The sequence below is a fragment of the Strongylocentrotus purpuratus genome, unplaced genomic scaffold (genome assembly GCF_000002235.5).
Source record: "Strongylocentrotus purpuratus isolate Spur 01 unplaced genomic scaffold, Spur_5.0 spur5_scaffold_12, whole genome shotgun sequence".
NCBI classification, from domain to species: Eukaryota; Metazoa; Echinodermata; class Echinoidea; order Camarodonta; family Strongylocentrotidae; genus Strongylocentrotus; species Strongylocentrotus purpuratus.
The window spans coordinates 14,316,219-14,339,006 of NW_022145597.1; the positions used below are offsets into that span (position 1 = coordinate 14,316,219).

The following is a 22,788-nucleotide window of genomic DNA, read 5'->3' on the forward strand; positions in this document are numbered from 1 at the left end:
AACAGACACAAATATTATTGCAAGGGAGATAAGATATGATCAATAAGAGAAGATACTGTTAAACTAAATATTGAAGGTGGGCTTATTTTAATACATTTTTTAATGTGTTTTATTGAAAAAATCAAATACAATCACAATATTTACAAGAAATTATAAGAAGATTACAAAAAAGCAGTACAACGTAGTTCAAAACCTCCCGAAAAGTAAATTTACACGAAGATGCAGGCAATTAAATGCACATGTACGGTACCTATAAAACATTATAAAACAAACTTCCATTTTTTAAAGTGCAAGGGCAATTTGTTTTTTTCTTTTGCAATATGATATTCAAGATCTTTATTATAGTCAATGTACATGTAAGTTCTAAAACCTTGAAAATTTGCATAAATAAATGTAGTATTTAAACATGAGAAATAAATAAGTCATTATGAGTTGTAGTCTTGTAGAGGCTGGCAAAACTGGAAGAATTTGTTTAGAATATCAAAACAGACAAAGGTATAGCTTTCAAAAAACAACCCCTGAGCTTTTAAAAGTGCCCTTCCCCCCTGCCCCAACCTACTCTGACTTTATTGAGCACTGTACCCAGGGAAAAAATATTTTAAAAATGTGGGAGGCTACATTTCAAGCTTGCTTGCATGAAAATAACACTCTTTAATTTGTTTTGCATTAAACTCTGCAAATTTTTTGGGGCTCTTTTATGACTTTGGGGGGTTCTTTTTGGCATTTCAGGGGAGATTTCGCCAGAGCCCCTGTGTATTTTTTCCTTGACTGTACCTTTGAGCACCAGTTCCTTCTGGTAATCATTGAGCTCCAGCGATCGACGGTAGCACTGGATGGCCTTAGCAGGGTTCTTCAAGGACTCGTAGACATAGCCCAGTAGCTTCCAACCCCTGGGATCGGCAACCTTGAGAGCCGTGTAGCTTTCAGCATAGGGAAGAGCCGACTTGTACTCATGAACCTCACAATAGAGGGAGGCAATGTGATAGCCCTTCAGCTGGACCTGCAATAATAATAGTAATAATAATAATAAAAACGGTGCTTATAAAGCGCTTACCACCTACCTAAGTCTCTAAGTGCTAAAAGAGGAGAAAGAGTTTGCCCTTAAGAAAAATCATTCACTTTAATATGACTATCCAGGCAACTGGGCCTGTATTCAATTCAATGATTTTGACTTTGGGACTTGAAAAACACAATGTTTCATGTCTTGCGTTTGCGAATTGTCTTGTTTGCTAATCAACTTGACCGAAAAACAAAAATGACCGCAAAAACTAGATCCCTACGATTAGATTTGTTTTTCCTAAAAACAAAGACATCTACATTTTCTCACATGTTTCACCCACTGGAAATTGCTGCACAATACAAGTGCATATCGACAGTAGGTTGGGGGGGGGGGGGGGGGGCGAGCACGTGTGCATGAAGTTAGCGACTGCAATGAGGATGGCGTGCACGTGGCAACTATCTTCCGTTTCAGATTCTCATTACAGCCGGTCGTCGCTAACTTCAAGCACTCACGGGCGTCCACCGTCAGTAGGGTATACCCTTGTATTGTGCAGCAGTTCGCAGTGAAACCTGTCATTTAAAGGAAAAATACTCCAAAAAGTTAAGAAAATTGACACTAAGCTGCCAAAGATGATGAAATCATCATGATTATTTGAACAATTGTTGAAGATTTAGTTGATTTTGGGTATGTTATAGAATATAGATCTAGTAGTAGATCTAGCCTAGAGTAATGGAGTAATCTTACGCGTGTCTGTAAGAAATATGGGTACCATAAAATGAGCTTTATTTCAAGTATTTTTCAGATTTAGAGCCCGATTTCGTGCTAGTCGCAAGCTCAAAAGTATCTCATCACATGTATTAAATCAATGCAGCCGCACACCGCAAAGCACACACGATATCTCTGTCTAATTCAAATTCCAATATCCGATCACCGCAGTACTAGTTTTCGGCCTGGCAAGCTCCGGCGTAAGATATCTGCTCCGCCTGCTAGTGCTATATAGATCAGCGCGGAAACGGTGAAAATTGAAATGAATATTGTCATGGCAATTCGTGATTTTTTTCTGGGATTTTTGTTTTGTGTAAATAATAATAATATTTGCTTCATGATTTGAACAAAAAGTGATAATAGAATAAAGGAGCCCGTTTTCGGCCACTTAGACAAAATCCTATTTTTTGGACTCTTTACTTCCTATTTATTATCATTTCTTGTTCAAATCATGAAGCAAATATTATTATTATTTAAACAAAAAAAGAATCCCAGAAAAAAATCACGAATTGCCATGACAATATTCATTTCAATTTTCACTGTTTTGGAGCCAGTTATCGGCCGAGCGTTTCAGTTTACGGCCGCATGTACAAAGTCAATAGGAAGCGCTCGCGCGCGCCGTGCGTTTCGCGCTGATGTACAGCACAAGCGGGCGGAGCAGGTATCCCACGCCGGAGCTCCCGGGTGCTGGCCTGGCCGAAGACAGGCACAGCGGTGATCGGAAGTTGGAATCTGAATTAGACAGACATATCGTGTGTGCGTGGCAGGGTCCGGCTGCATTGATTTAATACATGCGATGAGATACTTTTGAGCTTGCGACTAACACAAAATCGGGCTCTAAATCTGAAAAATACTTGAAATAAAGCTGATTTTATGGTACCCATATTTCTTACATACACGCGTAAGAAACTCGATTTTTCAGATTTGGGTAGCGGGACCGCCGATTACATCGCTAAAATGTGATATTTTAGGATATATTTTCCATTGCAAATGTGGTTCTTCAGTGACTCTGGCATGGTATGGTATGTGTGGGATATGTGTTGTGCTATTATGCAATGTATTTTAAAGGGATTTTACCAAGCATCCAATGGATCGGCTGAAAACTGGAGCTGTCCGATTACCGGCTCCTAAATAGGAAGTAACTAAAGGGCCCAAAAAATAGGATCTTGTCTTAAGTGGCCGAAAACCGGCTCCTTTACTCTAGTAGTAGGGTATTGGGAGTTACAGTTTGGGCACACTTCTGAACTAGATTCTAGCACTCTTTTTTTTTCTTATTAAGTTTGTTAATTTTTTTCAAGTTTTATCGACTTTTAAATTTTAAAACTTAACTAGGCACATTCATGGGGCACTAGAGGGCGCTTTGCGCGCGTACGAAAATCTGAATGGCCTTGCTGCGGTGGGTCGGCAATAATCAGCCCAAAACTTGGATATGGGAGGGTGGAAGGATATATCTTTTTTATAATGTTATCTGGTCTTACCCTTAACCATCCTATGTTTAATCTATGTAGAAATAACATGCGAGTACGATAAGAGAAACATCGGGCCCATTACTGATGCAACTTTTAAAATATTAGCCTAGAAATGACCACCAAACGGAAAAAATTGACATTTTTTCCCAACAAATCTTCATAAAATCTGATTTATAAACAAGTCACATCTAGGTACACTAATACAAATACGATTTTCTGAAAATTCAGGTATTATTTTTTAAGTTTCTTTTCAGTATATTTCTGCGCATTGCAGCGCCAATGTTCTTCACTACTTCAAAATCACCCTTGATTTTTTTTTTTTGCAACGAATTTGTTACGAGGTCCGCGAGTGTTCCCCGTTCCTTGCGTGTTGAAAGTTTGGTAATACATAGTTTACATATTGCCCTCGCGTACACAGATAACGCGTGGCGCGCGCGCCACGCGTTCCTGATCGGCCCGACCTAGCGCCACGCGTTCTTGAAAAAAAAAAAAAAAAAAAAAAAATCATTTTTTTTTTTTTTTTTTTTTTTTTTTAAATCAGAAAATTCCGGATTTTCTGGTCCTAGAAATCCCCCAAAACAGAATATTCTGAATTATTCGTAAGGGTTGGCAGGTATGGTATTAAAAATTCATCAAATTACTTGTAATACTTGTAAAAAATAAATTTAAATTAAAAAAAAAAAAAAAAAAAAAAAAAAAAAAAAAATCACATTTTTACTTTTTTTTTTTGTTTTTTTTTGGGGGGGCCAAATTTTCCCTCGGGTCGCGCCACGCGTTTTTAATTTCTTGGCGAGAGGCCTGACTCGGTAGAACTCTTATAACTATACAAAAGCTTGTTTATTTCTTCATTTGACATTTTGTTTTCGACCATTTTTTCGTGCGCGAGTCTGACTCGCGCACGAAAAAATGGTCGAAAACAAAATGTCAAATGAAGAAATAAACAAGCTTTTGTATAGTTATAAGAGTTCTACCGAGGTTTCTTTGTCGATTTAATTTATTATATAGTCTCAATTAGAATTCAGAATTATCTCACTGAAAAGTTAAGAAACCGACGATGTAGTTATTTTCATTTTGCCAGCAGCCGATCTAGCGTTGTTTGGGCAAAAAGCTAGGCCGCTGCCTTCCCACCACGAACCTTTCCGAGTCCCGCTAAAATGGCGCTCTGCGGAGCTCCGAAGCTGCGTTGGTATCGCTGCAAACTCTCAGCCGGCTAGCTCCCCACGACGGACCATTCGCGGTATGGCGAGAGTGTGTGTGTGAGGTATGATTTTGGATTCGAGAACGCACGTAATGCAACCGTGCGCGTCATTTTCAGCTGTCGAATGTTTACAACCAATTTTACATGTACGATTTTTAGTACAGATACTTGGTCAGTTTTCTTCTTATATCTTTGGTTTTACAACATTTAAAAATATAATTTCTTCAAATTTGCTCCTGACTCGGTTCAGACTAATTGTCTGATGTGTTTTCAAGTCAATTTGTTGAATATATTTTTTTGCATGAATTTGCCTAACTTAACAAAGTCCAAGACAAAGTCTCAAGTTCAACTTCTTTAAAAATAGTTTAACTTTAAGACACAATTTTTTTTAAAACTGTAGGTCTACCCTGATAAATTAGTGACACACTAACATATTCGGAAGAGCTGTAGTATAACAATCATGTGTCAATACTATTGAATGTCCATTCCAGATTCATTGCTATTAATTATGTAGTGTAGGACTAGGCCTACATGGAATGACATAATAGTACGGGACTACGTAGTTTCAACGTTCACTCATTGACTCAGTCACAATAGATAATCACGTTGCGCAATTGCGAGCAAATTGCATGGCGGATACACGTACCTCTTGCGGATTTTTGGCTCTTTTCTTCACGGATTCGGCAAATTCGTCTGCCTCGTGCTTGCTGCGATATGTTCGAGACATATCTGCTGGTTTGAAACCACAATGAAATAAGAGAAACTTGACAAATACGACATTTGACAAGAAACTGAACGGCGGATATGACCTTTTCAAACGGTGGCGCACTTCTAATTTGAATATAATGGTGTCTTCAAATTGTAAATAATAATATGCAATACAATTTTTGTTTAAGTGCTCCGTCCCTTCGTCAATCCTATTTACTTCATCTTAATTTCCCCTCGCTCTCACCCTTCCTTTTTTGCCATTCGATCGGGGGGGGGGGGGGGGGGGGGGGGAGGGAGGAGCACCTGCACTCCATGCCCCCCCCCCCCGCAGCCACGCCACTGTATGTAAACATATCGCTGGGAAAATAGCATTTGGTCTTGTTTTGATACAAGCATTTCAAGGTTAAAATCACAGACATTGTCATGTAGGCCTATATATATTTTTTTCTCACAGCGTAGTCTAAATCAATACGTATGAATGTGTGTCAAAATCTATAGATGCCCAAGTTCAGTTGGAGGGGTGTCATGATTCTAGTTGATCATTGCTTATATATTGAAATATGATGCAAACTCCAGGATAAGATGAATTTCTGTATACAGTTTCAAACTGAGTATAATTATAAGTGGTCGACATAAAGTTGAATTGCATATTGAAATGACTTTATTTATTTCACATGCTCGAATGCATACAGAAAACGAACAACATTACAAAATGGAGGATATCACATCTATAAATTATATTATAATCATTGCAATAACTTGCATTACTGCATTATTGACAATTGAATAAATTTGACAGTTTGAACATTATTGAAAGGAAAACAATTTCTACGTGACATGTGAAAATGAGGGGCTCATTGAAAAGCGTTGCTTGCAATGGTAAGCCCCTTTTAATACTTAGGTAGGCCTACGTCTTAATATAAGTTGGTAAAAGTAATTATTTATTATGTCAACAAAGTATGAAACCGGGTGTGTTTTAAGTGTTGAACAAGAAAAATGACGAAGACATGGTACAAGGGCAAACGAAAATGTGCAAATAAATATAGAAACACAGTTAAAATCCATCAATCCAGAAAGAATTATTACTATTGCTATTGCTATTACTATAATTAATATTACACAAAAAAAACGAGATTATATAGCTACTTTAAGAGGGAAATTTACGAACAATAAACATCAATTAAGATTCAGTTTCTGTTGACGGTACAGGTTTAATACTCAATTTGAAATCAAATCGTGATTATTCTTTATCGTAATCTGTTTTAAGAGATGAATTCATATGATAGTATAATATCTGAAGAGCATTTTCAATCAAACTATCTTCCTACATTATATCACGTTCTTTTACTTTAGTTTCTTCATCTTTCCCCTCGCTCTCACCTTTTGTTTTTAATTAAATGCGCATTTTTATAGAGCTCCATTCATTCTTCAGTAACCGGAATATATATATATTTAGGCCTATGATTTAATCATTTTAGTTCCTCTTTTCCCTCTCTCTCGCTTCGCGGGGGTGGGGGCAGCGCACGTGAACCCACTGCCACCGCCACTGCCTGTAGATATATAGCTGGGGAAAATAGCATTTGGTATTGTTTTGGTACAAAAATATCAAGGTTGAAATCACAGTCACTGAATCAATAATTATACATGTATACATTACAAGCGCGTAGCCAGGATTTTATTTTAGGGGGAGGCGGCAGTGAGCACGCGAAGCGCGCTCCCTACTGGGGGGGGGGGGGGGGGGGGGGGGGGGGGTGTGAAAGCATTGACGTTTCATTAAAGTATTAAAGAAAGAAGACGATTCGTTCTACCGTTCTCGACTCTCAATCCTTGTTTGAATCAAGTTCCCCTTTCTCCGCGAGTAGCGCGGAAGCTCTGACGTTTCATTAAAAGAAGACGATTCGTTGTACCACTCTTGACTCTTAATGGCTTGTCTGAATCCAGTCAAGCGCGGAAGCTTTGACGTTTCATAAATGAATAGAGAAACAAGACGATTTGTTGTACCGTTCTCGACTCTTAATCCTTATCTGAATTCAGTTCCCCCTCCCGCGCGAAGCGCGGAAGCTTTGGTGTTTCATTAAAATAATAGAGAAACAAGACGATTCGTTGTACCGTTCTTAACTCTTAATAATTTGTTATTCCTACGTCCTCATTCTTTCTTCTTTCTCTTCTTTTTTTGGCCGGCGTTTTTTTTTTTTTTTTTTTTTTTTTTGGGGGGGGGGGGGGGGACCGCCCCACCGCCCCCTGGCTACGCGCCTGCCCTGATACATTAGTGGAGATAGGAGTAAAAGATAGAAGACATACAGGAAAGTAGACACAGAGAGAATTTGTATTTGTGTCAGTTTCACTTCAAAATGCAACATTTTCTTACTCAACAGGGGCAAGGATTAACCCCACTCCTGGTCTGGGCAATCTGCCCCCTCAAATTTTGACCATCTATAGTGCAGCAAATCGGCAGCAATATTCAATTGCGATTGCAAAGCATTAGGGTAAGAAAATCCTCAAGAGGCATTTCTAGGCCCAGTGCATTTTCACCTTGGTTTGCATGGGCCTCTAGCCATGCACAATTTTAATAAAATCAAGAAATTTGCTGTTGACATTTTATGTAAATGAAAATATCACACACTAAACAATATAGACCACTTGCTCATCATTTTCGAAAACTTCCGATGAGAAACTATAGGAAATAACTTGACATGTATGATGTTCTGCAAGCATCGAGCCGAATCTCAAAATCAAATTCATCTAGTAATACGTAACTGGGAAATTCCCTATCTACAAAAAAGCGCATGCGCAGTCTGTGATCTAATGACGTCGATAATCACTCATGCATATAAAACTGTGTGATACAACTGCGGCGACACTGCACTGATCTTGCACAATTACCAACTTTCATGTACTTATTACATTTAAAAAACAGTGTGAAAGATGTCACAGCCATACAGTCCATCAGGATTTTGTGAGTGAAACTATTTCTTACTTTTTAGTACAAACAGGAAAATGCTCAGTTGCACACATGACATGAGTCGGCCCCACACGTTGTAAACCATGTAGGCCTAGGGCAGAGTGAGGAGACTCCTATTTATTAAAGTCACACATAGCTGCATTACTATCCTGGCTGTGTATTAAAAACTGTTCAGACAACCTCTATTGATTCTCAAATATTTCAAACCTTACTGTACAAAACTCAACTGAGTTCACTCAAAATCGGTGTAGTGTAGGGTGTCTGATAATAGCGTGGCCGATCATGTAAAATTGGTCAATGTTTTTATAATTATGTTAAGATTCAAACCTTTATTGCTAGCGATCCTAAATGTGATACTCAATAAATGAGGTGTCATATGAAAGAGCAGGTTTATCTCCATATTTCCAAAGAAAACGGAGGTGGAGATCAAGTAGCGCATGCAGCTAAGCAAAGTGCGTACGTGTACACTTGCATATCGCGCAATGCACTTTTAAATAGCATTAAAATACAAAAAATTCAACTCAGCGATGCTGGACAAATTTTTGATTGGAAATCTACCGTTGCTCGTACTAGTCATAGTAGTATGCCTGGTCTGGGGTAATAATATGAATGCATGATCATGCTAGCATGTCATTTGTTCTTGAAAAATAAATCTGCTTTGGTTTTGGATGTGCTCTAGCCTTAGTCTTAGAATACATGCTGCTTCGCAAAAGCGTATCCAAAGAATATTCTGTATCAAAGAGAGATATTTACCATGTGCCATTATTGAAAAGCTTGCTAAATAATCAGCTAATATGAATTCTGATTTTCTTTAAACACAGATAAGACTCCTGTCAGCAAAGCTCTCCTGATCCTTGGAAGCGTAATCTCCGGCTCTCTGGTTTTACTAGGTCCGAAATACCAGAACTACTTTGTCTACTCCAATGATTATCTGCTAGCTGGCAGCGAGGTACATGTATGTTGCAGTTTATTCTGCAGTATTCTTAAAATCCTATGAGAATCCTCTTCAATTTTAGAATATCATCTGATACATAATACAATCTGAGCTACCCCTCGGCAAAATATTTCCTGACCGGCTGACCCCATGACCCCATCATAAAATGGAACAGCCCTATGTTTGTGTGAATCGTGTAATTGGTTTTTTGAGATTGCATCATGCAGGTATGATTTTTTTCTGGGTCAACTTAGAGCCAGAGGGGCATTAACTCCTTTTTAAAATATATATGGGAACACCCTTCTGGCTGCAAACAGAAGGTTTGCATGTCAAAGTCACATGCCGTGGCCATCATCTCGCCTAGATGTAAATGAATTCAGTGAAATATATATATATATTCTATTCATGTATATTAATTTTATGTAATGACATTGATTCTATTGTCTTACTTATCTATTATTATCTATGAACTTGTCACATATACTTTGTTATCTTTTGGTTTGTTTGTTTGTTTTGCCTGACTGCTAAAAAAGCATGTGCTACTTGTAACTAAATAAGCAACCAGGTGACTGATGGCTTTAACTTACCGGTAAAGCCTTAATTCCTATACGAGGGACTGGGTATTGAGAATTGATGCCTTACCAAAAGGCACTAGTGTGTCAAATTAGTTTTGAACCCTTTACCTTCCGGATACAAGACCACTGCTCTACCACTGAGCCAGCGTGCCTGGAATGGATTGTAATGACAGTATAGTGATTTATGCACATATGCTCATATAGTTGTTCTTACAAACAAACTTGGATACAAGTCTTGAGGTCTTGCATTTTATTCCAATATATTAATACACGTCTAATTATGTTATGACTTGCTTACACCAGAGAAGAGCAATTCTTACAGCCAGTTTTTAACAGGCTTCTTCTCTCTTTTAGTTATGGCGCCTGGTGACCTGCAAGTTGGCCTTTCTTGAGATTCATTCGCTGCTCCTTGGAGCATCACTGTTCTACCACTTCAGAGTATTGGAGAGGCGGTATGGATCAGCAAAATTTGTTGTAAGTATCAGTGTTTCTGTGTAGCCAGATCTTAGGCTGCGAGACAGATTTACAGTAAAAATATCATTAAATAAATAAATAAATAACTTGGAACACCCAGATATTGACCGTGCTTGCATTATATCAGTTGCAAACATTCAGATATCTGGGTTGAGAGTAAAAGGTTAAAGGTCGACCATGATCCCTGGACTTGGTTCAAAGGTCACTGACCTATTGCAATAGCCAAGGTACCAAAATGGATTGTCCACATAAAATATGATGTTAATGAATTGAAATATGATGAAAAGATACTACTAAACTATATATGTACTCATTTTAATGATAATATTTAAAGCTTTCGTTTATGTCTTGTCAATAGATGTAGAAAGTACATTATCATTTTTTCTGGTTATACATGTAGGCACGATTTTATGATAAGTTTTACGTTATAAAATTAACATTCTAAATCACTATTTTTGTGTTTTTGGAGAAGAAAATAAAAAGACATAGAGATCATACATCAATGAAAGATTGTATTTATAATCATCCATGAGTAGTATGCAGCTTCTTTTAGCAACTCTTTCCAAATGTGCACACTTCATTATTACAGAAAAAAAATGATAATAACAAATAAATATAGACTGCATACGAAGAAAGGATTTTGTGAAAAGTTATGGTGAAGAAAGAAAGCAGTAAGGTTGGTCTAAACGAGGAGGTTGCTCCAGACAAGAAGAAGTGGAGGGAGGGAGTGTCATCATGGCGCGAATTTCAGTAACCCCTCATAAGAGGGAAAATGTAAACTTTACTTAAAGTAGATATTCATTGATTTTAAATCCAGCTTTATTTTCATTTTTGCAAAGTTGAAACTTTGATTCGACAAGGTTATCAAAATTCAATGCTTGGAAATATTCGAAGTAATGATTATTATAAATTACAAAACGCTTAAATACAGCCCCGGCATAGCACCTGAATAGCTCTCCGAACGCTGCTGAGATGTGTGAGATCACAGCAGGGACATGATTTGCACAAGCAGACGATGTCCCATGACATCTCACACATTTTCAGTGCCTGTGTTTTCATCTTCTCTTGAGTTCTTTCTCTTACTTCACTACCGTCAGGCTAAATGTATAATCTATTGCCTCACTCTAAACCCCGCGCATGGTTTTATTTTGATGACAAATGCAGCGATACAAAAATAAAGGAATCTGTCGCTTGTAAACAAAATAAGACGCCATTGTATATTCAGCTGCACACACCGGGGTATGTTCGGCGTTTCAAGAGGGAACACATGCCGTCCTTAATATCAATCCGGGGGCTTTTCAATTTGAAAGTCTGGTTTCTTTGATTGTTAATTAACCCCTATCCTGAGTATTTACAAGCAAACTATTTTAGTTATCAGAATCGGGTCATGTCCCCTTTTGATCGGTTTGACATGCCATTACATTTATATACACTAAACTCATTATAATTTGAGAAATAATAGCTTTGCAATTATGTTCATTCTTTATGGGATGTCGTCTGCTTGGGCAGTATTGGTCCCTGTTATGACGTCATTAAAACATCGTTATTTTTCTGGCGAATCTCTCGTATATCCCAGCTGCTATGGAGGTGGTTGTATTTTTATTTTATAAATCACCCGATATGTAGCTGACCTCAAACTTGTACGATGGCCATCTGTTAGCCAACAAGTTTCTAGTGATACATTAGTTGACATGTTTGTGATTTTCTTTGAATTTCACCTTTAATGATGATGAAATGATAACAAAAGGAGCTAACAGGTAATAAAGCTGTAGTTGTAAATAGTAAATAGTAAATAATTGTCGTTAATTGTTGTAATGATTATTCAAAATTTTGATTTCTTTCTCATATCAGTCATTTCTTGTAGCTAATGGTCTGTTTTGTATCGGAGCTGAAGTGGCCGCCATATTCGCATTAGAGGCGCTAGAGTACAGGGTATTGCCTCATACGTTGTGTGGACCGTAAGTCATGTGGTCATATCCTTTAAGACATCCATAGGATGTATTAATAAAGATATAAACAACCAATACATAATGTTTTTATGAATATTACAAAATGATAAAGAGAAGTATAACAGAATATTGTATTTAAGAACGAGAACAGTTGTATATATATATATGCAGGCATTAGAATGCACATGAAATGAATAGATAAGTAAATAAATTGGCTGACAGTTGAATTTCTTGTCTGCTCCTTCAACATTTCTGTTAAAATGGATAATTCATGATGATAGTTAATATTGAAATCTTTCTTGAATGTACCTATGAGGCGAAATGCATCACCTACTTTGATTTCAGCAGCAATTTCTCATTGGTTTGATATTTCTTTCCTTTTCTTTCTATGACCTTTATCCTGAACATCATTCTTTGAAACTGATAATTGCAACCAGGTTTCAAGTATACTTTCAGTGTGATATGCAGATTGACATTGCTGTTTTTTAAAATTTTTGTTAATAATAGTAAATTAAAAAAACAGTTGCCTTCATTGAAATATTGATGAAGCTTTCTTATTTTTCATGAAATGGAGCCCTCTGTTAAGCTGAAATTTGCCATGGTGACAATTTCTCTGGGCTACATTGCGTCAAATGTATAGGGTTAGGGTTAGGCTTGCAATTGGGTCTTTGGTTAGGGTTAGGGTCAAGTATAAGTCTTGGGTACAGGGTTTGTTATGAATTCAGTTCATGGAAAGAAATGACCAGTTGTTTGTAGGGGCATGTGTCTTTCAACCATCACCACATTTTGTAAATAAGCTATACATTTTTGGGTTTTTTTCTGACAATGCCATACTATACTTTTCAATAGACTACAAGGGTCGTAGAAAATAAAATTGTATGCCTGTAAAATATATAATTTTCCAGGCATATTAAAGGGATTGGGTATGTTTGCCTCAGGTTCATAGCTCATGCTGCAATCATAATATAAACATTCAGGTCAGTCAGGAATCCCATGATTTTTACAAACCGATCGCCTGTCTGATTATCAAGATATTTATGATTGGAATTCCCAACGGGTTTTATAACACTACAGTCTATGGGGGAAAATGAGTACGGTAAAACCGGTCACTCAAAGATTTTTACTTTTTCATGGCACTTCATGATCATTTTGAAGCACAATTTTTTAAGGGCTTCAATATCAAACCATATCACAGACACTGATAACACGTAGGGCCATGCATCACAGATTTGTAAAACTGGAAACATTGTTAATCAGTGCCTTTGATAAAGAGGATTTAATATTTTATTCCTTGTGCTTATTTCATCTCTCAGGCAAAGCATTGTACTTTCAATGTTTGTACCGTTCTTTATGGACATTCCCAACGTTTCATCGCAGAGTCACTTTCTGGCCGATGTTGTCGCAGGGAAGTGGGTATCATACATCTTGGGTATCTATGTAAGTTGTCTTGTGTAGATTTGGGGGGGGGGGGGGGTGTTTCAGAAAGGCTAAGATTGACTTTAAGTTGGACTTAACTATGGCAGGCAGTTCATGCCACTGTTTGCATTGAAATTTGTATTGAACAGGTTATGATATGAACAGCAATGAAATATATGATAAAATTGGGGGTTAGTGTGATTTTTTTTTTTACACTGATGAAAATTTGATAAAGAATATATTGATTAAAAAGTTGTTATTTTTGCCAAATTTGATGAAATGATATGAACGTTTGAGGAAATTTTTGATAAAAGATATGTAATTTGTCAAGTTGCGATTGATGCTTGAGGAAAATCTGATAAAGGATTTATAAAGTTATAAGTTGTGATTTGATCAAATGCCAATGGCATTTCTCTGAAAATGCAAAGATCTGTTGGGTTCTGTGTATGACTTTGTATTGAACAAACAGGTTATGGTATAGAAAGCAATGAAATATTTGATAACATCAGGGGTCAGTGTGATTTGTTTCCCATGCTAATGGAGAGTTTACATGTCTTCATGTATTTCGGCATGCAGATGAATGTATGTTATTATGATTGTATTTTTACAGTTGACAACCCTCACACACACAACACCTCTTGCCATCGCCTATGGGATCACGGCAGGCATCCTCTATCGTCTAAACTTCCTGTACGTCAAAACATGGGTGACGATTCCACAGACGTTGTCGTCTCTCTGTCACGGGGCGTTCGGTTGGCTGCTGTCCTCTCGTCCGCCAAGCGAGGGCGCTGTGCCCATGGGTGCAACGCTGGAGATCCAGAGGCAGCAGAGGACGGAGTTGATGGAACAGAGGATGCTGCTCGCTCAGGCTCAGAGGTTCAGGAGTATTCAGAGACAAAATGCTATTAGGAGACCGATAAGACAAGTACGTCAGTTGTATCATAAGTAGTAGATGATGATGATGATGATGGTGGTGGTGGTGGTGGTGGTGGTGGTGGTGGTGGTGGTGGTGGTGGTGGTGGTGGTGGTGGTGGTGGTGGTGGTGGTGGTGGTGGTGATGATGATGATGATGATGATGGTGATGGTGATGGTGATGATGATGATGATGGTGGTGGTGGTGGTGGTGGTGGTGGTGGTGGTGGTGGTGGTGGTGGTGGTGATGGTGATGGTGATGGTGATGATGGTGGTGGTGGTGGTGGTGGTGGTGGTGGTGATGATGATGATGGTGATGGTGATGATGGTGGTGGTGGTGGTGGTGGTGGTGGTGGTGGTGGTGGTGGTGGTGAAGGTGGTGGTGGTGGTGGTGGTGGTGATGATGATGATAATGGATGATGATGATGATGATGATGATGATGATGATGATGATGCAGAGCATTTGTATGGCGCCAAATACCTGTTTAAAAATACATTCCAAGGTGCGAGCTCCTCCAATAAAGTTTGCATTTAAATGTCTGAAGGCAGATATGGGTCTTGAGCGAAGCTTTGAAGTGGTCCAGGTTGTCAATTTTGCGAAGAAATGATGGGAGGGAGTTCCACCACTCTCCATGCCTGCCATTCGTCTAAAATCAATGGCCCAAGTTCTTTATTGTTGATTAATACATCTATATTGTAAAATATATTCAACACTCAAACAAAGAATGAATGTAAAAGAACCCAGGACAAAAGTTTACAGATTAGAGTACAAGTTCCTCAGGCAGGTTAACATTCAGCATGAGTGATCTGACTTTCAATTAAAGAAAAAAAAAGATAACATGAGACATAATGGGATTTAGAGGGTGTGTGCCATTTGCACCCAGTGATGGATACTCCTGCTTGACAATTACACGTAGTCATAAAAATCTTCATTATCATTATCTGTCTCGTGATATTTAATCCACAGACTTTTCCTTTGAGGAGACAGGAAGGGAGTAGTGGCCCTCGTCAGCAGAACAGTGTGAGGAACGGTGAGCCTAACGGAGGTGCGATTCTTCATGTTAGAATTGTGTATCGATCTGATTGTGATGGAGGGAGGGAGAGGGAGGGGAGGGAAGGAAGGGAGGGAGGGAGGGAGGGAGGGAGGGAGGGAGGGAGGAAAGAAAGGGAAGGGAGCGAGGGAGGGAGGGAGGGAGGGAGGGAGGGAGGGGAGGGAGGGAGGGAGGGAGGGAGGGAGGGAGAGGGAGGGAGAGAGAGAGAGAGAGAGAGAGAGAGAGAAAGGGAGTGAGTGAGGAAGGAAGGGAGAGAAAGCAAGTCAGTGATAGTGAGGATTATAAGAGAGAGAGAGACACACACACACACACACACACACACACACACACACAGGTAGAGAGAGAGAGAGGCTGACATAATATGTGAGGAAGAGGTAATGAGACTGAAAGAGGGATACAGAAGTTAGGAGAGAAGTAAAGTGAGGGTGACAGAGAAAAAAAACAGATTAAGAGGAAGAGAGAGAGAAACAGAAACAGAGAGGGAGACAGAGAGAGGGAGAGAGAGAGAGAGAGAGAGAGAGATGTAGGCAGAATTAAAAATAAGATTGGACATTTTGAAAAGTGGGTAGAGAATGAACAAAAGAGAAACAGAAGAGAAAGGGAGGGAGAGAGAGGGAGAAACCGAAGAGAGAAAAATCAAGGAAAGTAGCTCGGCAGAGTATAGGTAACCATGGATCTACGGGTGTTTAAAAAAGGTTTTTCTTCTCTCCATAATATCGCATAGGTATAAACTTCCCACCAGCAAACGGCTCGACCCCGCCCGTCACCAGTCCCCCTTCCCCGTCACCGCCACCACCACCACCACCACCGCCGGTGTCCCAAGATGCCTCTGATCAGCCCAGTACCAGCAGGGCTCATGGCGGATCTGATACAGAAGAAGACAAGGTAAATTCCTTCATAAGACTTTAAAGCCCCACTGCACTACTTATAGCTACTTGCGCCCTCTATATAGCAAACAATACCTAATCGGTGGCTGTTGGTCCCCCATGATCCTCTTTTTCTTATGTTAGTTGAGAGCTGATTTGATGAGATAACCACCTGTCAGTGACCTTGCAGGGTGGCCTAATCCCTCCTGTACACTAGTACAGATGGGCTTTAATAGATCTTCCAATGACCAGGGCCCTGTTTCATCAAACATGTTATCATTAACAATTTACACTAACTGTTATAAGCTACTGAAATCATGGCATTTGATTGGCTGAGAGCAAATTTGTCATAGAAATTTAGCACTTGTTATTGAAAACAAGTTTTATGAAACAGGGCCCCGAACTCTATAGATATTGTTTAAGCTAATATTGAGTTCTGATTAAGAAATTTCTTTGAGTGTAACTGGCGTGAACTAAATGTTAAATCATTTATCAAATGGCAGATGGGTATGTCATTGATAAACCATAAACAAAACTTTGCTCTAATTGCATACCTGGTACACTTAAAAGTCTCCTCTTAAAGATATTCCACCTTCCGTGCATCATCGATTGTTAGGCGTTTTAATCAGTGGCCTGAAATGTAATTTGACATACTTTTCTTACCCCTTGATATATTGATTTAAAAAAGAAACATACAATAAAGTTCTGCTTAATGTCTATTGAAATGGGAAACGTATCCAAACATCTAATTCTGTCGTGGTATAGTTGTTCGTTCACTTGACTCTCAATCCAAGGGTTGAGGGTTCAAATGCCAGCCCGGCACTTATGCCTTTAGGTAAGACTCTAATCCACATTTGCCACTTTCCAACCAAGTGTAAATGGGTACCTGGAAATTGCTTGGGTTATGATGATTACAGGCCTCTCAGCATTGGTGCTGATGAGGCTTCCCTTGGTAAACAAAATTATTAGGATTATCATTATTATTATTATTGTTATTGTTCCATCCTCAGATCGAGCAGCTCGTTGATATGGGATTCAACCGCGGGGCCGTGATGCAAGCTCTGACCATGTCAAACAATGACGTAACCATGGCGACATCAGTACTGCTCCAGGAGTGAACGAATCAGGAGCATTTGTCGTGCAATATGAGAGACAGATTGAGTACTACGTGTCAATTTCTATGTGGCTCATTGTTGAGTTCTGTTATGTTCTAATTCACTGAAATGTAAATTATCTCCATTGACTTTGAACCATTGCATACACATAATTTGGGCCCTGTCTTAGAAAGAGTTGCCATTATTGAATTCAAATCAATTAAAACTTGATCACCCTAACTTTGCCATAACAGATCAGTAAAGTTGATGAGAAGATATATCTTGAGTAGCCTTTGGGTGGATATGATGCATATTATAAATACCTGCATTATCATCATTTTTTATTTATTATTATAAGTACTTTAGTTTACTCAAGCCAATAACTGAGTGAAATACATATTCCTGACTTCAAGCCCTGCTTAAAGCGATTCCTTTGTAACTGCAACAAGGCCTGGGAACTTCACTGCATCACCTGTTCATAAAGTCCTTCAAATTTAAATGTTTAATGGTCTTTGAAATTACCCTAACTATGCCATCATAAATAAATGAGATTTATTTAGAACCATCTTTTTGTATATAGTAAAACCAGAGACTTTGGAGAAATGTTAAAAATTATAATGTTTACAACATTACAGAATTTAATTTTCGTTGCCTCTCCATTTTCTCTAATAATTTATGTCTATCTTTAGAGCAAATACATGTACACATATCTTTTTATATTTTTATAATGTACATGCATCTTTATGTAATGCATTTACTATGTACCAATGGATGGATGGCATGCAATTTTCTCCAAAATTGAATTATTGATTGTCTGTGAATACTATCAGTAGAAATTTGTTGAATACTTAAAAAATTCTCATTTAAAAAAACCTATGGTCATTGTGCAAGTCTTTTAAAATGTTATATATTGTCAGGTTGGAGCCAGAATGGTGTTAAATCACTTACTTTCACAAAGAGTTAACACCCTTCTGGCTCTCAACAGATGATATACAGTTAACAGAATTATTCACAGCCCTTATCATTTTTTTGGGGGGAGGGGGGGGGGGGGGGTTGTTGGTTGGTAATTCAAGAATGAAAGGTGGACTGTTCGAATGTGGAATACTCATAGATGTAAGATTTGAAGAAACGTAAATCGGGACAAATACATTTTTCACGTACTAAAGAAGGTACAAAACTTGGTAAGGGTATGAATAAATAATTCAGTTAAGTGTTTCTTTGCAGTTTCTTCAAGTACGAGGATCAATGGGGCATGATTTAGTATGAGTCATTAGGCGAGGAGAGCCTTGGTTACAGGGTCTACAGGGAGCTGTAGCCTTCCCCTGTCTGCGCTTTTCTTCCATCACTTCTTGTGAAGATTTAGATTTTACTAGAGAGAGAACTGCTACTGACAGTTTGGTAACAATTTGAGCAGGGACAATGTCATTACACAGTACTGTTCCTGGTGTGAGTGTACTTCAGGTCAATCTTAACTGAGAGTGAGTGTTGTCTTTGTATCTCCAGACTCCATCATAAACATTTTAGATAAGAGTGATAATTCAAAAAACAATCTTGCTTAGAAACTTGGGTTATATACCCTTTAAAAAAAATGAAATTAAGTTAACATTTAATAATTTCATCTTAAGCATCACAGGTGGAAATTATTTCTCTTTTAATTTCATTATTTTGTATTCAAAATATTATATACTTTTAACTATATGTTTGAAGGATCTTTATCATTTTCACGTTTTCAAAAGGAATTTAGATATGTGGTCGAGTGGATACGTCGCCGGACTGTCGATCACAAGGTCCGGCAAGACATTGATCTACATTTGCCACACTCCACCCAGGTGAAGTAAATGGGTACCTGATAGGAATTTATTCCTTGAAATGCTAGAGCACCATATGGCAGCCGTGCTAAAGCCAGGGTAATAATCGGGAGCGCCAGGAGGGTCAAATCCGACTGACATGAGCGCTATACAAGAACCCACTATTATTATTATTATTATGAAGTTGAACAATCGATACGCAACGCGGTTGTTAATTTTATTTCTTGATAGATGGAGGTTTGTCCAACTTATCTAGAATCTTGGTATTCGTTGTACCTTTCTTTGTCAAATTAAGTATCCATCATTTTGTACATTTGCTCTTAGGGTTTTATGCTTTGAGAAAAATTTAATAAAGACTTTATTCGAAGAAGAAAAAAAAATCTGCTAATACTACACACACTTGAAAACATACTTAACAAACATTCACCCATTTATTATGCATCAGCAGGAACTAGAAATTCTAGTTACTTTGTAGAGTCAACTAAGGACCAATACGAGTTGGCATCTACTTGAACTTCTGAGAAAGCCTTCAGTGTAAATTTTCGGCTTCAGGGAAAGAAATAAATTTATTTTCTCATTAGATTGCTCTGTTTTTTTTGTACTATGGATATTGATTTGTATATATGTTTTTTTTTTTTTTTTTTACCTCATCTAAGAATTTTTGAAGAATTACAAAATCTCCCAGATCATAAGAGACTGCTAAATCATTGTCAAATTGAGGGAATTTTAAATGACTTTCAGTGAAATTTATTTTGAATCTTTTCTGTGCATGGCAAGTTTTATGAAAACGCGTCAAATACTCAACTCACATTTATATGTCCCATTTCCCTTTGTTTCATTAGAGCATTATTTTGGGGTTTTAACTTGCAATATGTCTACGTAGATATATCATTTAAAGCACTGAATCCAATGACCGGGGTAATAGTATATTTGTAAAGCGCTTAGAGACATTTGTATTAAGCGCTATATAAAAATTAAACATTATTATTATTATTATTAAAGGTGATGCCAGCATAGCACCCCTAATATCCAAAGCAAAATATTCTTTTTACAAATAATTTGGCCCCTGTTGTAAGGCAACTTTATATCCATTAGAAATGCAATTTGCTTCAATGTAATGAGCTGGATTTGTTACTGTGCAAAAATATGTATCTTGTATCGGAACAATGATTCAACATTTGCAGCTGAGTGTAGAATGGACTGGGAATTTCCATTCAGTGTTTTGCATGATTAATTGTGATTTGTTACAATGTTGTCTGTATATGTCCATGTATCTAATTACATTGGGAAATAAAATCAAAACAAAACGAAAAAAGTAATGTAAAATTGATGAAGTCTTTTGGACGAGTGAACAAAGAATTTAATTTGAGAGGGAGAGAGAGAGAGCGAGAGAAAGAGAGAGAGAGAGAGAGAGAGAGAGAGAGAGAGAGAGAGTAGAGGATAGAAGGGAGGGGAATAGGAGGGAGAGGGGTAGGTAGGTAGAGAGATGTGATCATGGGAAGAAGAAGAGGAGAGGAGAGAAAGAGAGAGAAAGAGAGACAGAGCCAGCAAAACACAGGAGAAGAGAGGAGACCAGATATGTGCAGAAGGAGAACGAAAAGGCCATGAAAGGGAGGAAGAGAGAGCAGGAGAATGGGATACTCACACAGAGGCTAATAGACAGAAACATAGATATATACAGTGTGAGTCAAGAAAAGTTTACATCTAGAAAATTGCTAATTATTTTTAAAATCATTTATGAACAGTAAATTATTATACATCTTATGAAAGAGTGTTTTTATCCCAAATAATTTGGTATAATTTTTTGTGTGGTATGTGGTCACGGTTGGATGAACAGGAGACATTGTTTAAGAAAGTGCAAAAATTGGGTATAACACTCTTTCAAAATATGTGTGATAACCTTCGTTCATATAGCTGACTTTTATGATAAATGACAACTTTCTGGGTGTAAACTTTTTTTGGACTCACACGGTATATAATATATATATATATATATATATATATATATATATATATATATATATATATAAAGAGAGAAAGAAAGGGAGAGAGAGAGAGAGAAAGAGATATAGAGAGAGAGAGAAGGAGAAAGAGCAGAGAAAATGAGAAGAGGGGGAGAGAAAGATGGAGTTATTGGAAAATCTTCATAATACTCATTGATTCTTTTCATCTGTCTTACATTCTCATTTCAGCTCCACTTGCACATCTAGGATATTGGGTTCCTTAAAGGTAAAGACCAGTTATGGTCATGCGATTGCATTGTAAAAGAAACGTTGTGGAATCTATCAGAAAAGGTTGATCATCTAGCATCTAGCATCTGCAAGGTTCTGGAATCATCAAAATGATAAGAAATTTGGCCCATTCTTCGTAAAGTTACAAGCACTATACACAGAAAGATGTATATGGGACTACCCTATATCTCTCACAGACCATGGGAGAAACAAATTTACCAAATATATGAATTAGTAGGCGGTTTCCCGGCAAATTTTGTATCATCATGTATTAGTCAAAACATATTCTTTCACATGATTGGTAATGAGAGCTTCCATTTCTTTTTTTGAAATTGGGGCGTTTCCAATACTGGTCTTTACCTTTAAAGAAAGGTTGACAATGTCTCCCTCCAAATCATTCATCTCACCAAAAACAGATTACTCCTGATGCTTACATAACTATGACTGCCATGTTTGCCATCAAAGTCATCATTGTGATGTAGACTTGGCGGGAGACTTGGTGAATTATTATTAGCGTAGAATATTTTGTGGTTGAGGGCGGTTTAACCTGAAAGTCTGACGCTTTCTATTTGACTACAGAAGAAACTGATGAACAAACAAATTCAACAATGTAATCAAAAGGAACACCAAATTCATAACCTTTCACCACAATTTATTCAAAATATACTATTCTTTGATTGTTTGTTAATATTTTAAATCGGCATGTTAGTGTAAGTACGGAAATTACGCCAGTAATACAAAGGATTTGTCTCCTCATGCAATATTCAACATGCTCTTAATTGAATAATTAATACAATAATTACCCTCTATATTTCCCATCGTATGTTTACTACTTTATAATATATCATAACGCCACCCTTTCAAAACAAAGAAAATATGGTGATTTTAGACTAAATATAATTTTCTATACTTATACATCTACGTTATTTAATAATAATAATAATATCAAACATTTATATAGCGCTTGTAACATACAAGTTCCAAAGCGCTGTACAAAAATCAAGATTACTTCAAGAAAAATCAATATTACTAATTGAATTATTTGTAAACATGATACCAGGGGCGGCGATCCCGGGGGGACGGGGGGACACGTCCCCCCCCCTCAATTTTTTAGGGGGGGATCGTCCCCCTGAAATTTGAAAAAGTGCATAAAGTAGATGTATTGCGAATACTAACTAAAGACTGCAAACACACTTTTAGGCTCTGGAGGGCCCAAGAGTGCAGCGTTTAGACTAATAAAATGCAAAAATCTTCTAGCTCGGTCGCTACGCTCCCTCGCAAAATCCCTCGTAAATATTGTCCAAAATCTGTATTCCGTTGGTATCACCGTGATACCCACTAGCGTACTGATGTGGCGGGGGTGGGGGGCATTTGC

General features: G+C 37.8%; 2 protein-coding genes across 6 annotated transcripts in view; one reads left to right on the forward strand and one right to left on the reverse strand.

Moving 5' to 3' along the window:
* The window catches only part of LOC593568 (RANBP2-like and GRIP domain-containing protein 5/6), a 43,946-nt gene extending 38,665 nt beyond the window's left edge, over positions 1 to 5,281 (reverse strand). For all 5 annotated transcript variants that reach the window (XM_030981879.1, XM_030981878.1, XM_030981877.1 and 2 more), the window contains exons 1-2: positions 5,079 to 5,281; positions 775 to 1,000 (exon numbers count right to left, since the gene is read on the reverse strand). In XM_030981879.1, the coding sequence (XP_030837739.1) occupies positions 775 to 1,000; positions 5,079 to 5,159 (307 nt within the window). In that variant the 5' untranslated portion in view covers positions 5,160 to 5,281. The remainder of the gene's footprint in view (positions 1 to 774; positions 1,001 to 5,078) is intronic.
* Positions 5,282 to 7,941: 2,660 nt separating this feature from the next.
* Positions 7,942 to 17,790, forward strand: LOC100891422 (ubiquitin-associated domain-containing protein 2). Its single transcript, XM_030981882.1, has 9 exons — positions 7,942 to 8,096; positions 8,924 to 9,051; positions 9,966 to 10,085; positions 11,937 to 12,043; positions 13,348 to 13,471; positions 14,061 to 14,375; positions 15,330 to 15,408; positions 16,139 to 16,299; positions 17,291 to 17,790. Exons 1-9 carry the CDS (start codon positions 8,066 to 8,068, stop codon positions 17,396 to 17,398), a joined length of 1,173 nt encoding a protein of 390 aa, XP_030837742.1. The 5' UTR covers positions 7,942 to 8,065; the 3' UTR covers positions 17,399 to 17,790.
* The last annotated feature ends 4,998 nt before the right edge of the window (positions 17,791 to 22,788 follow it).

Bases quoted from the DNA above. Each gene is read 5' to 3' on its own strand.
- LOC100891422 (XM_030981882.1), top strand. From the start codon at position 8,066: ATGTCACAGCCATACAGTCCATCAGGATTTT. The intron at 10,086-11,936 runs GTAAGTATCAGT...TTCTCATATCAG, and splicing joins ATGGATCAGCAAAATTTGTT to TCATTTCTTGTAGCTAATGG. The intron at 14,376-15,329 runs GTACGTCAGTTG...TTTAATCCACAG, and splicing joins TTAGGAGACCGATAAGACAA to ACTTTTCCTTTGAGGAGACA.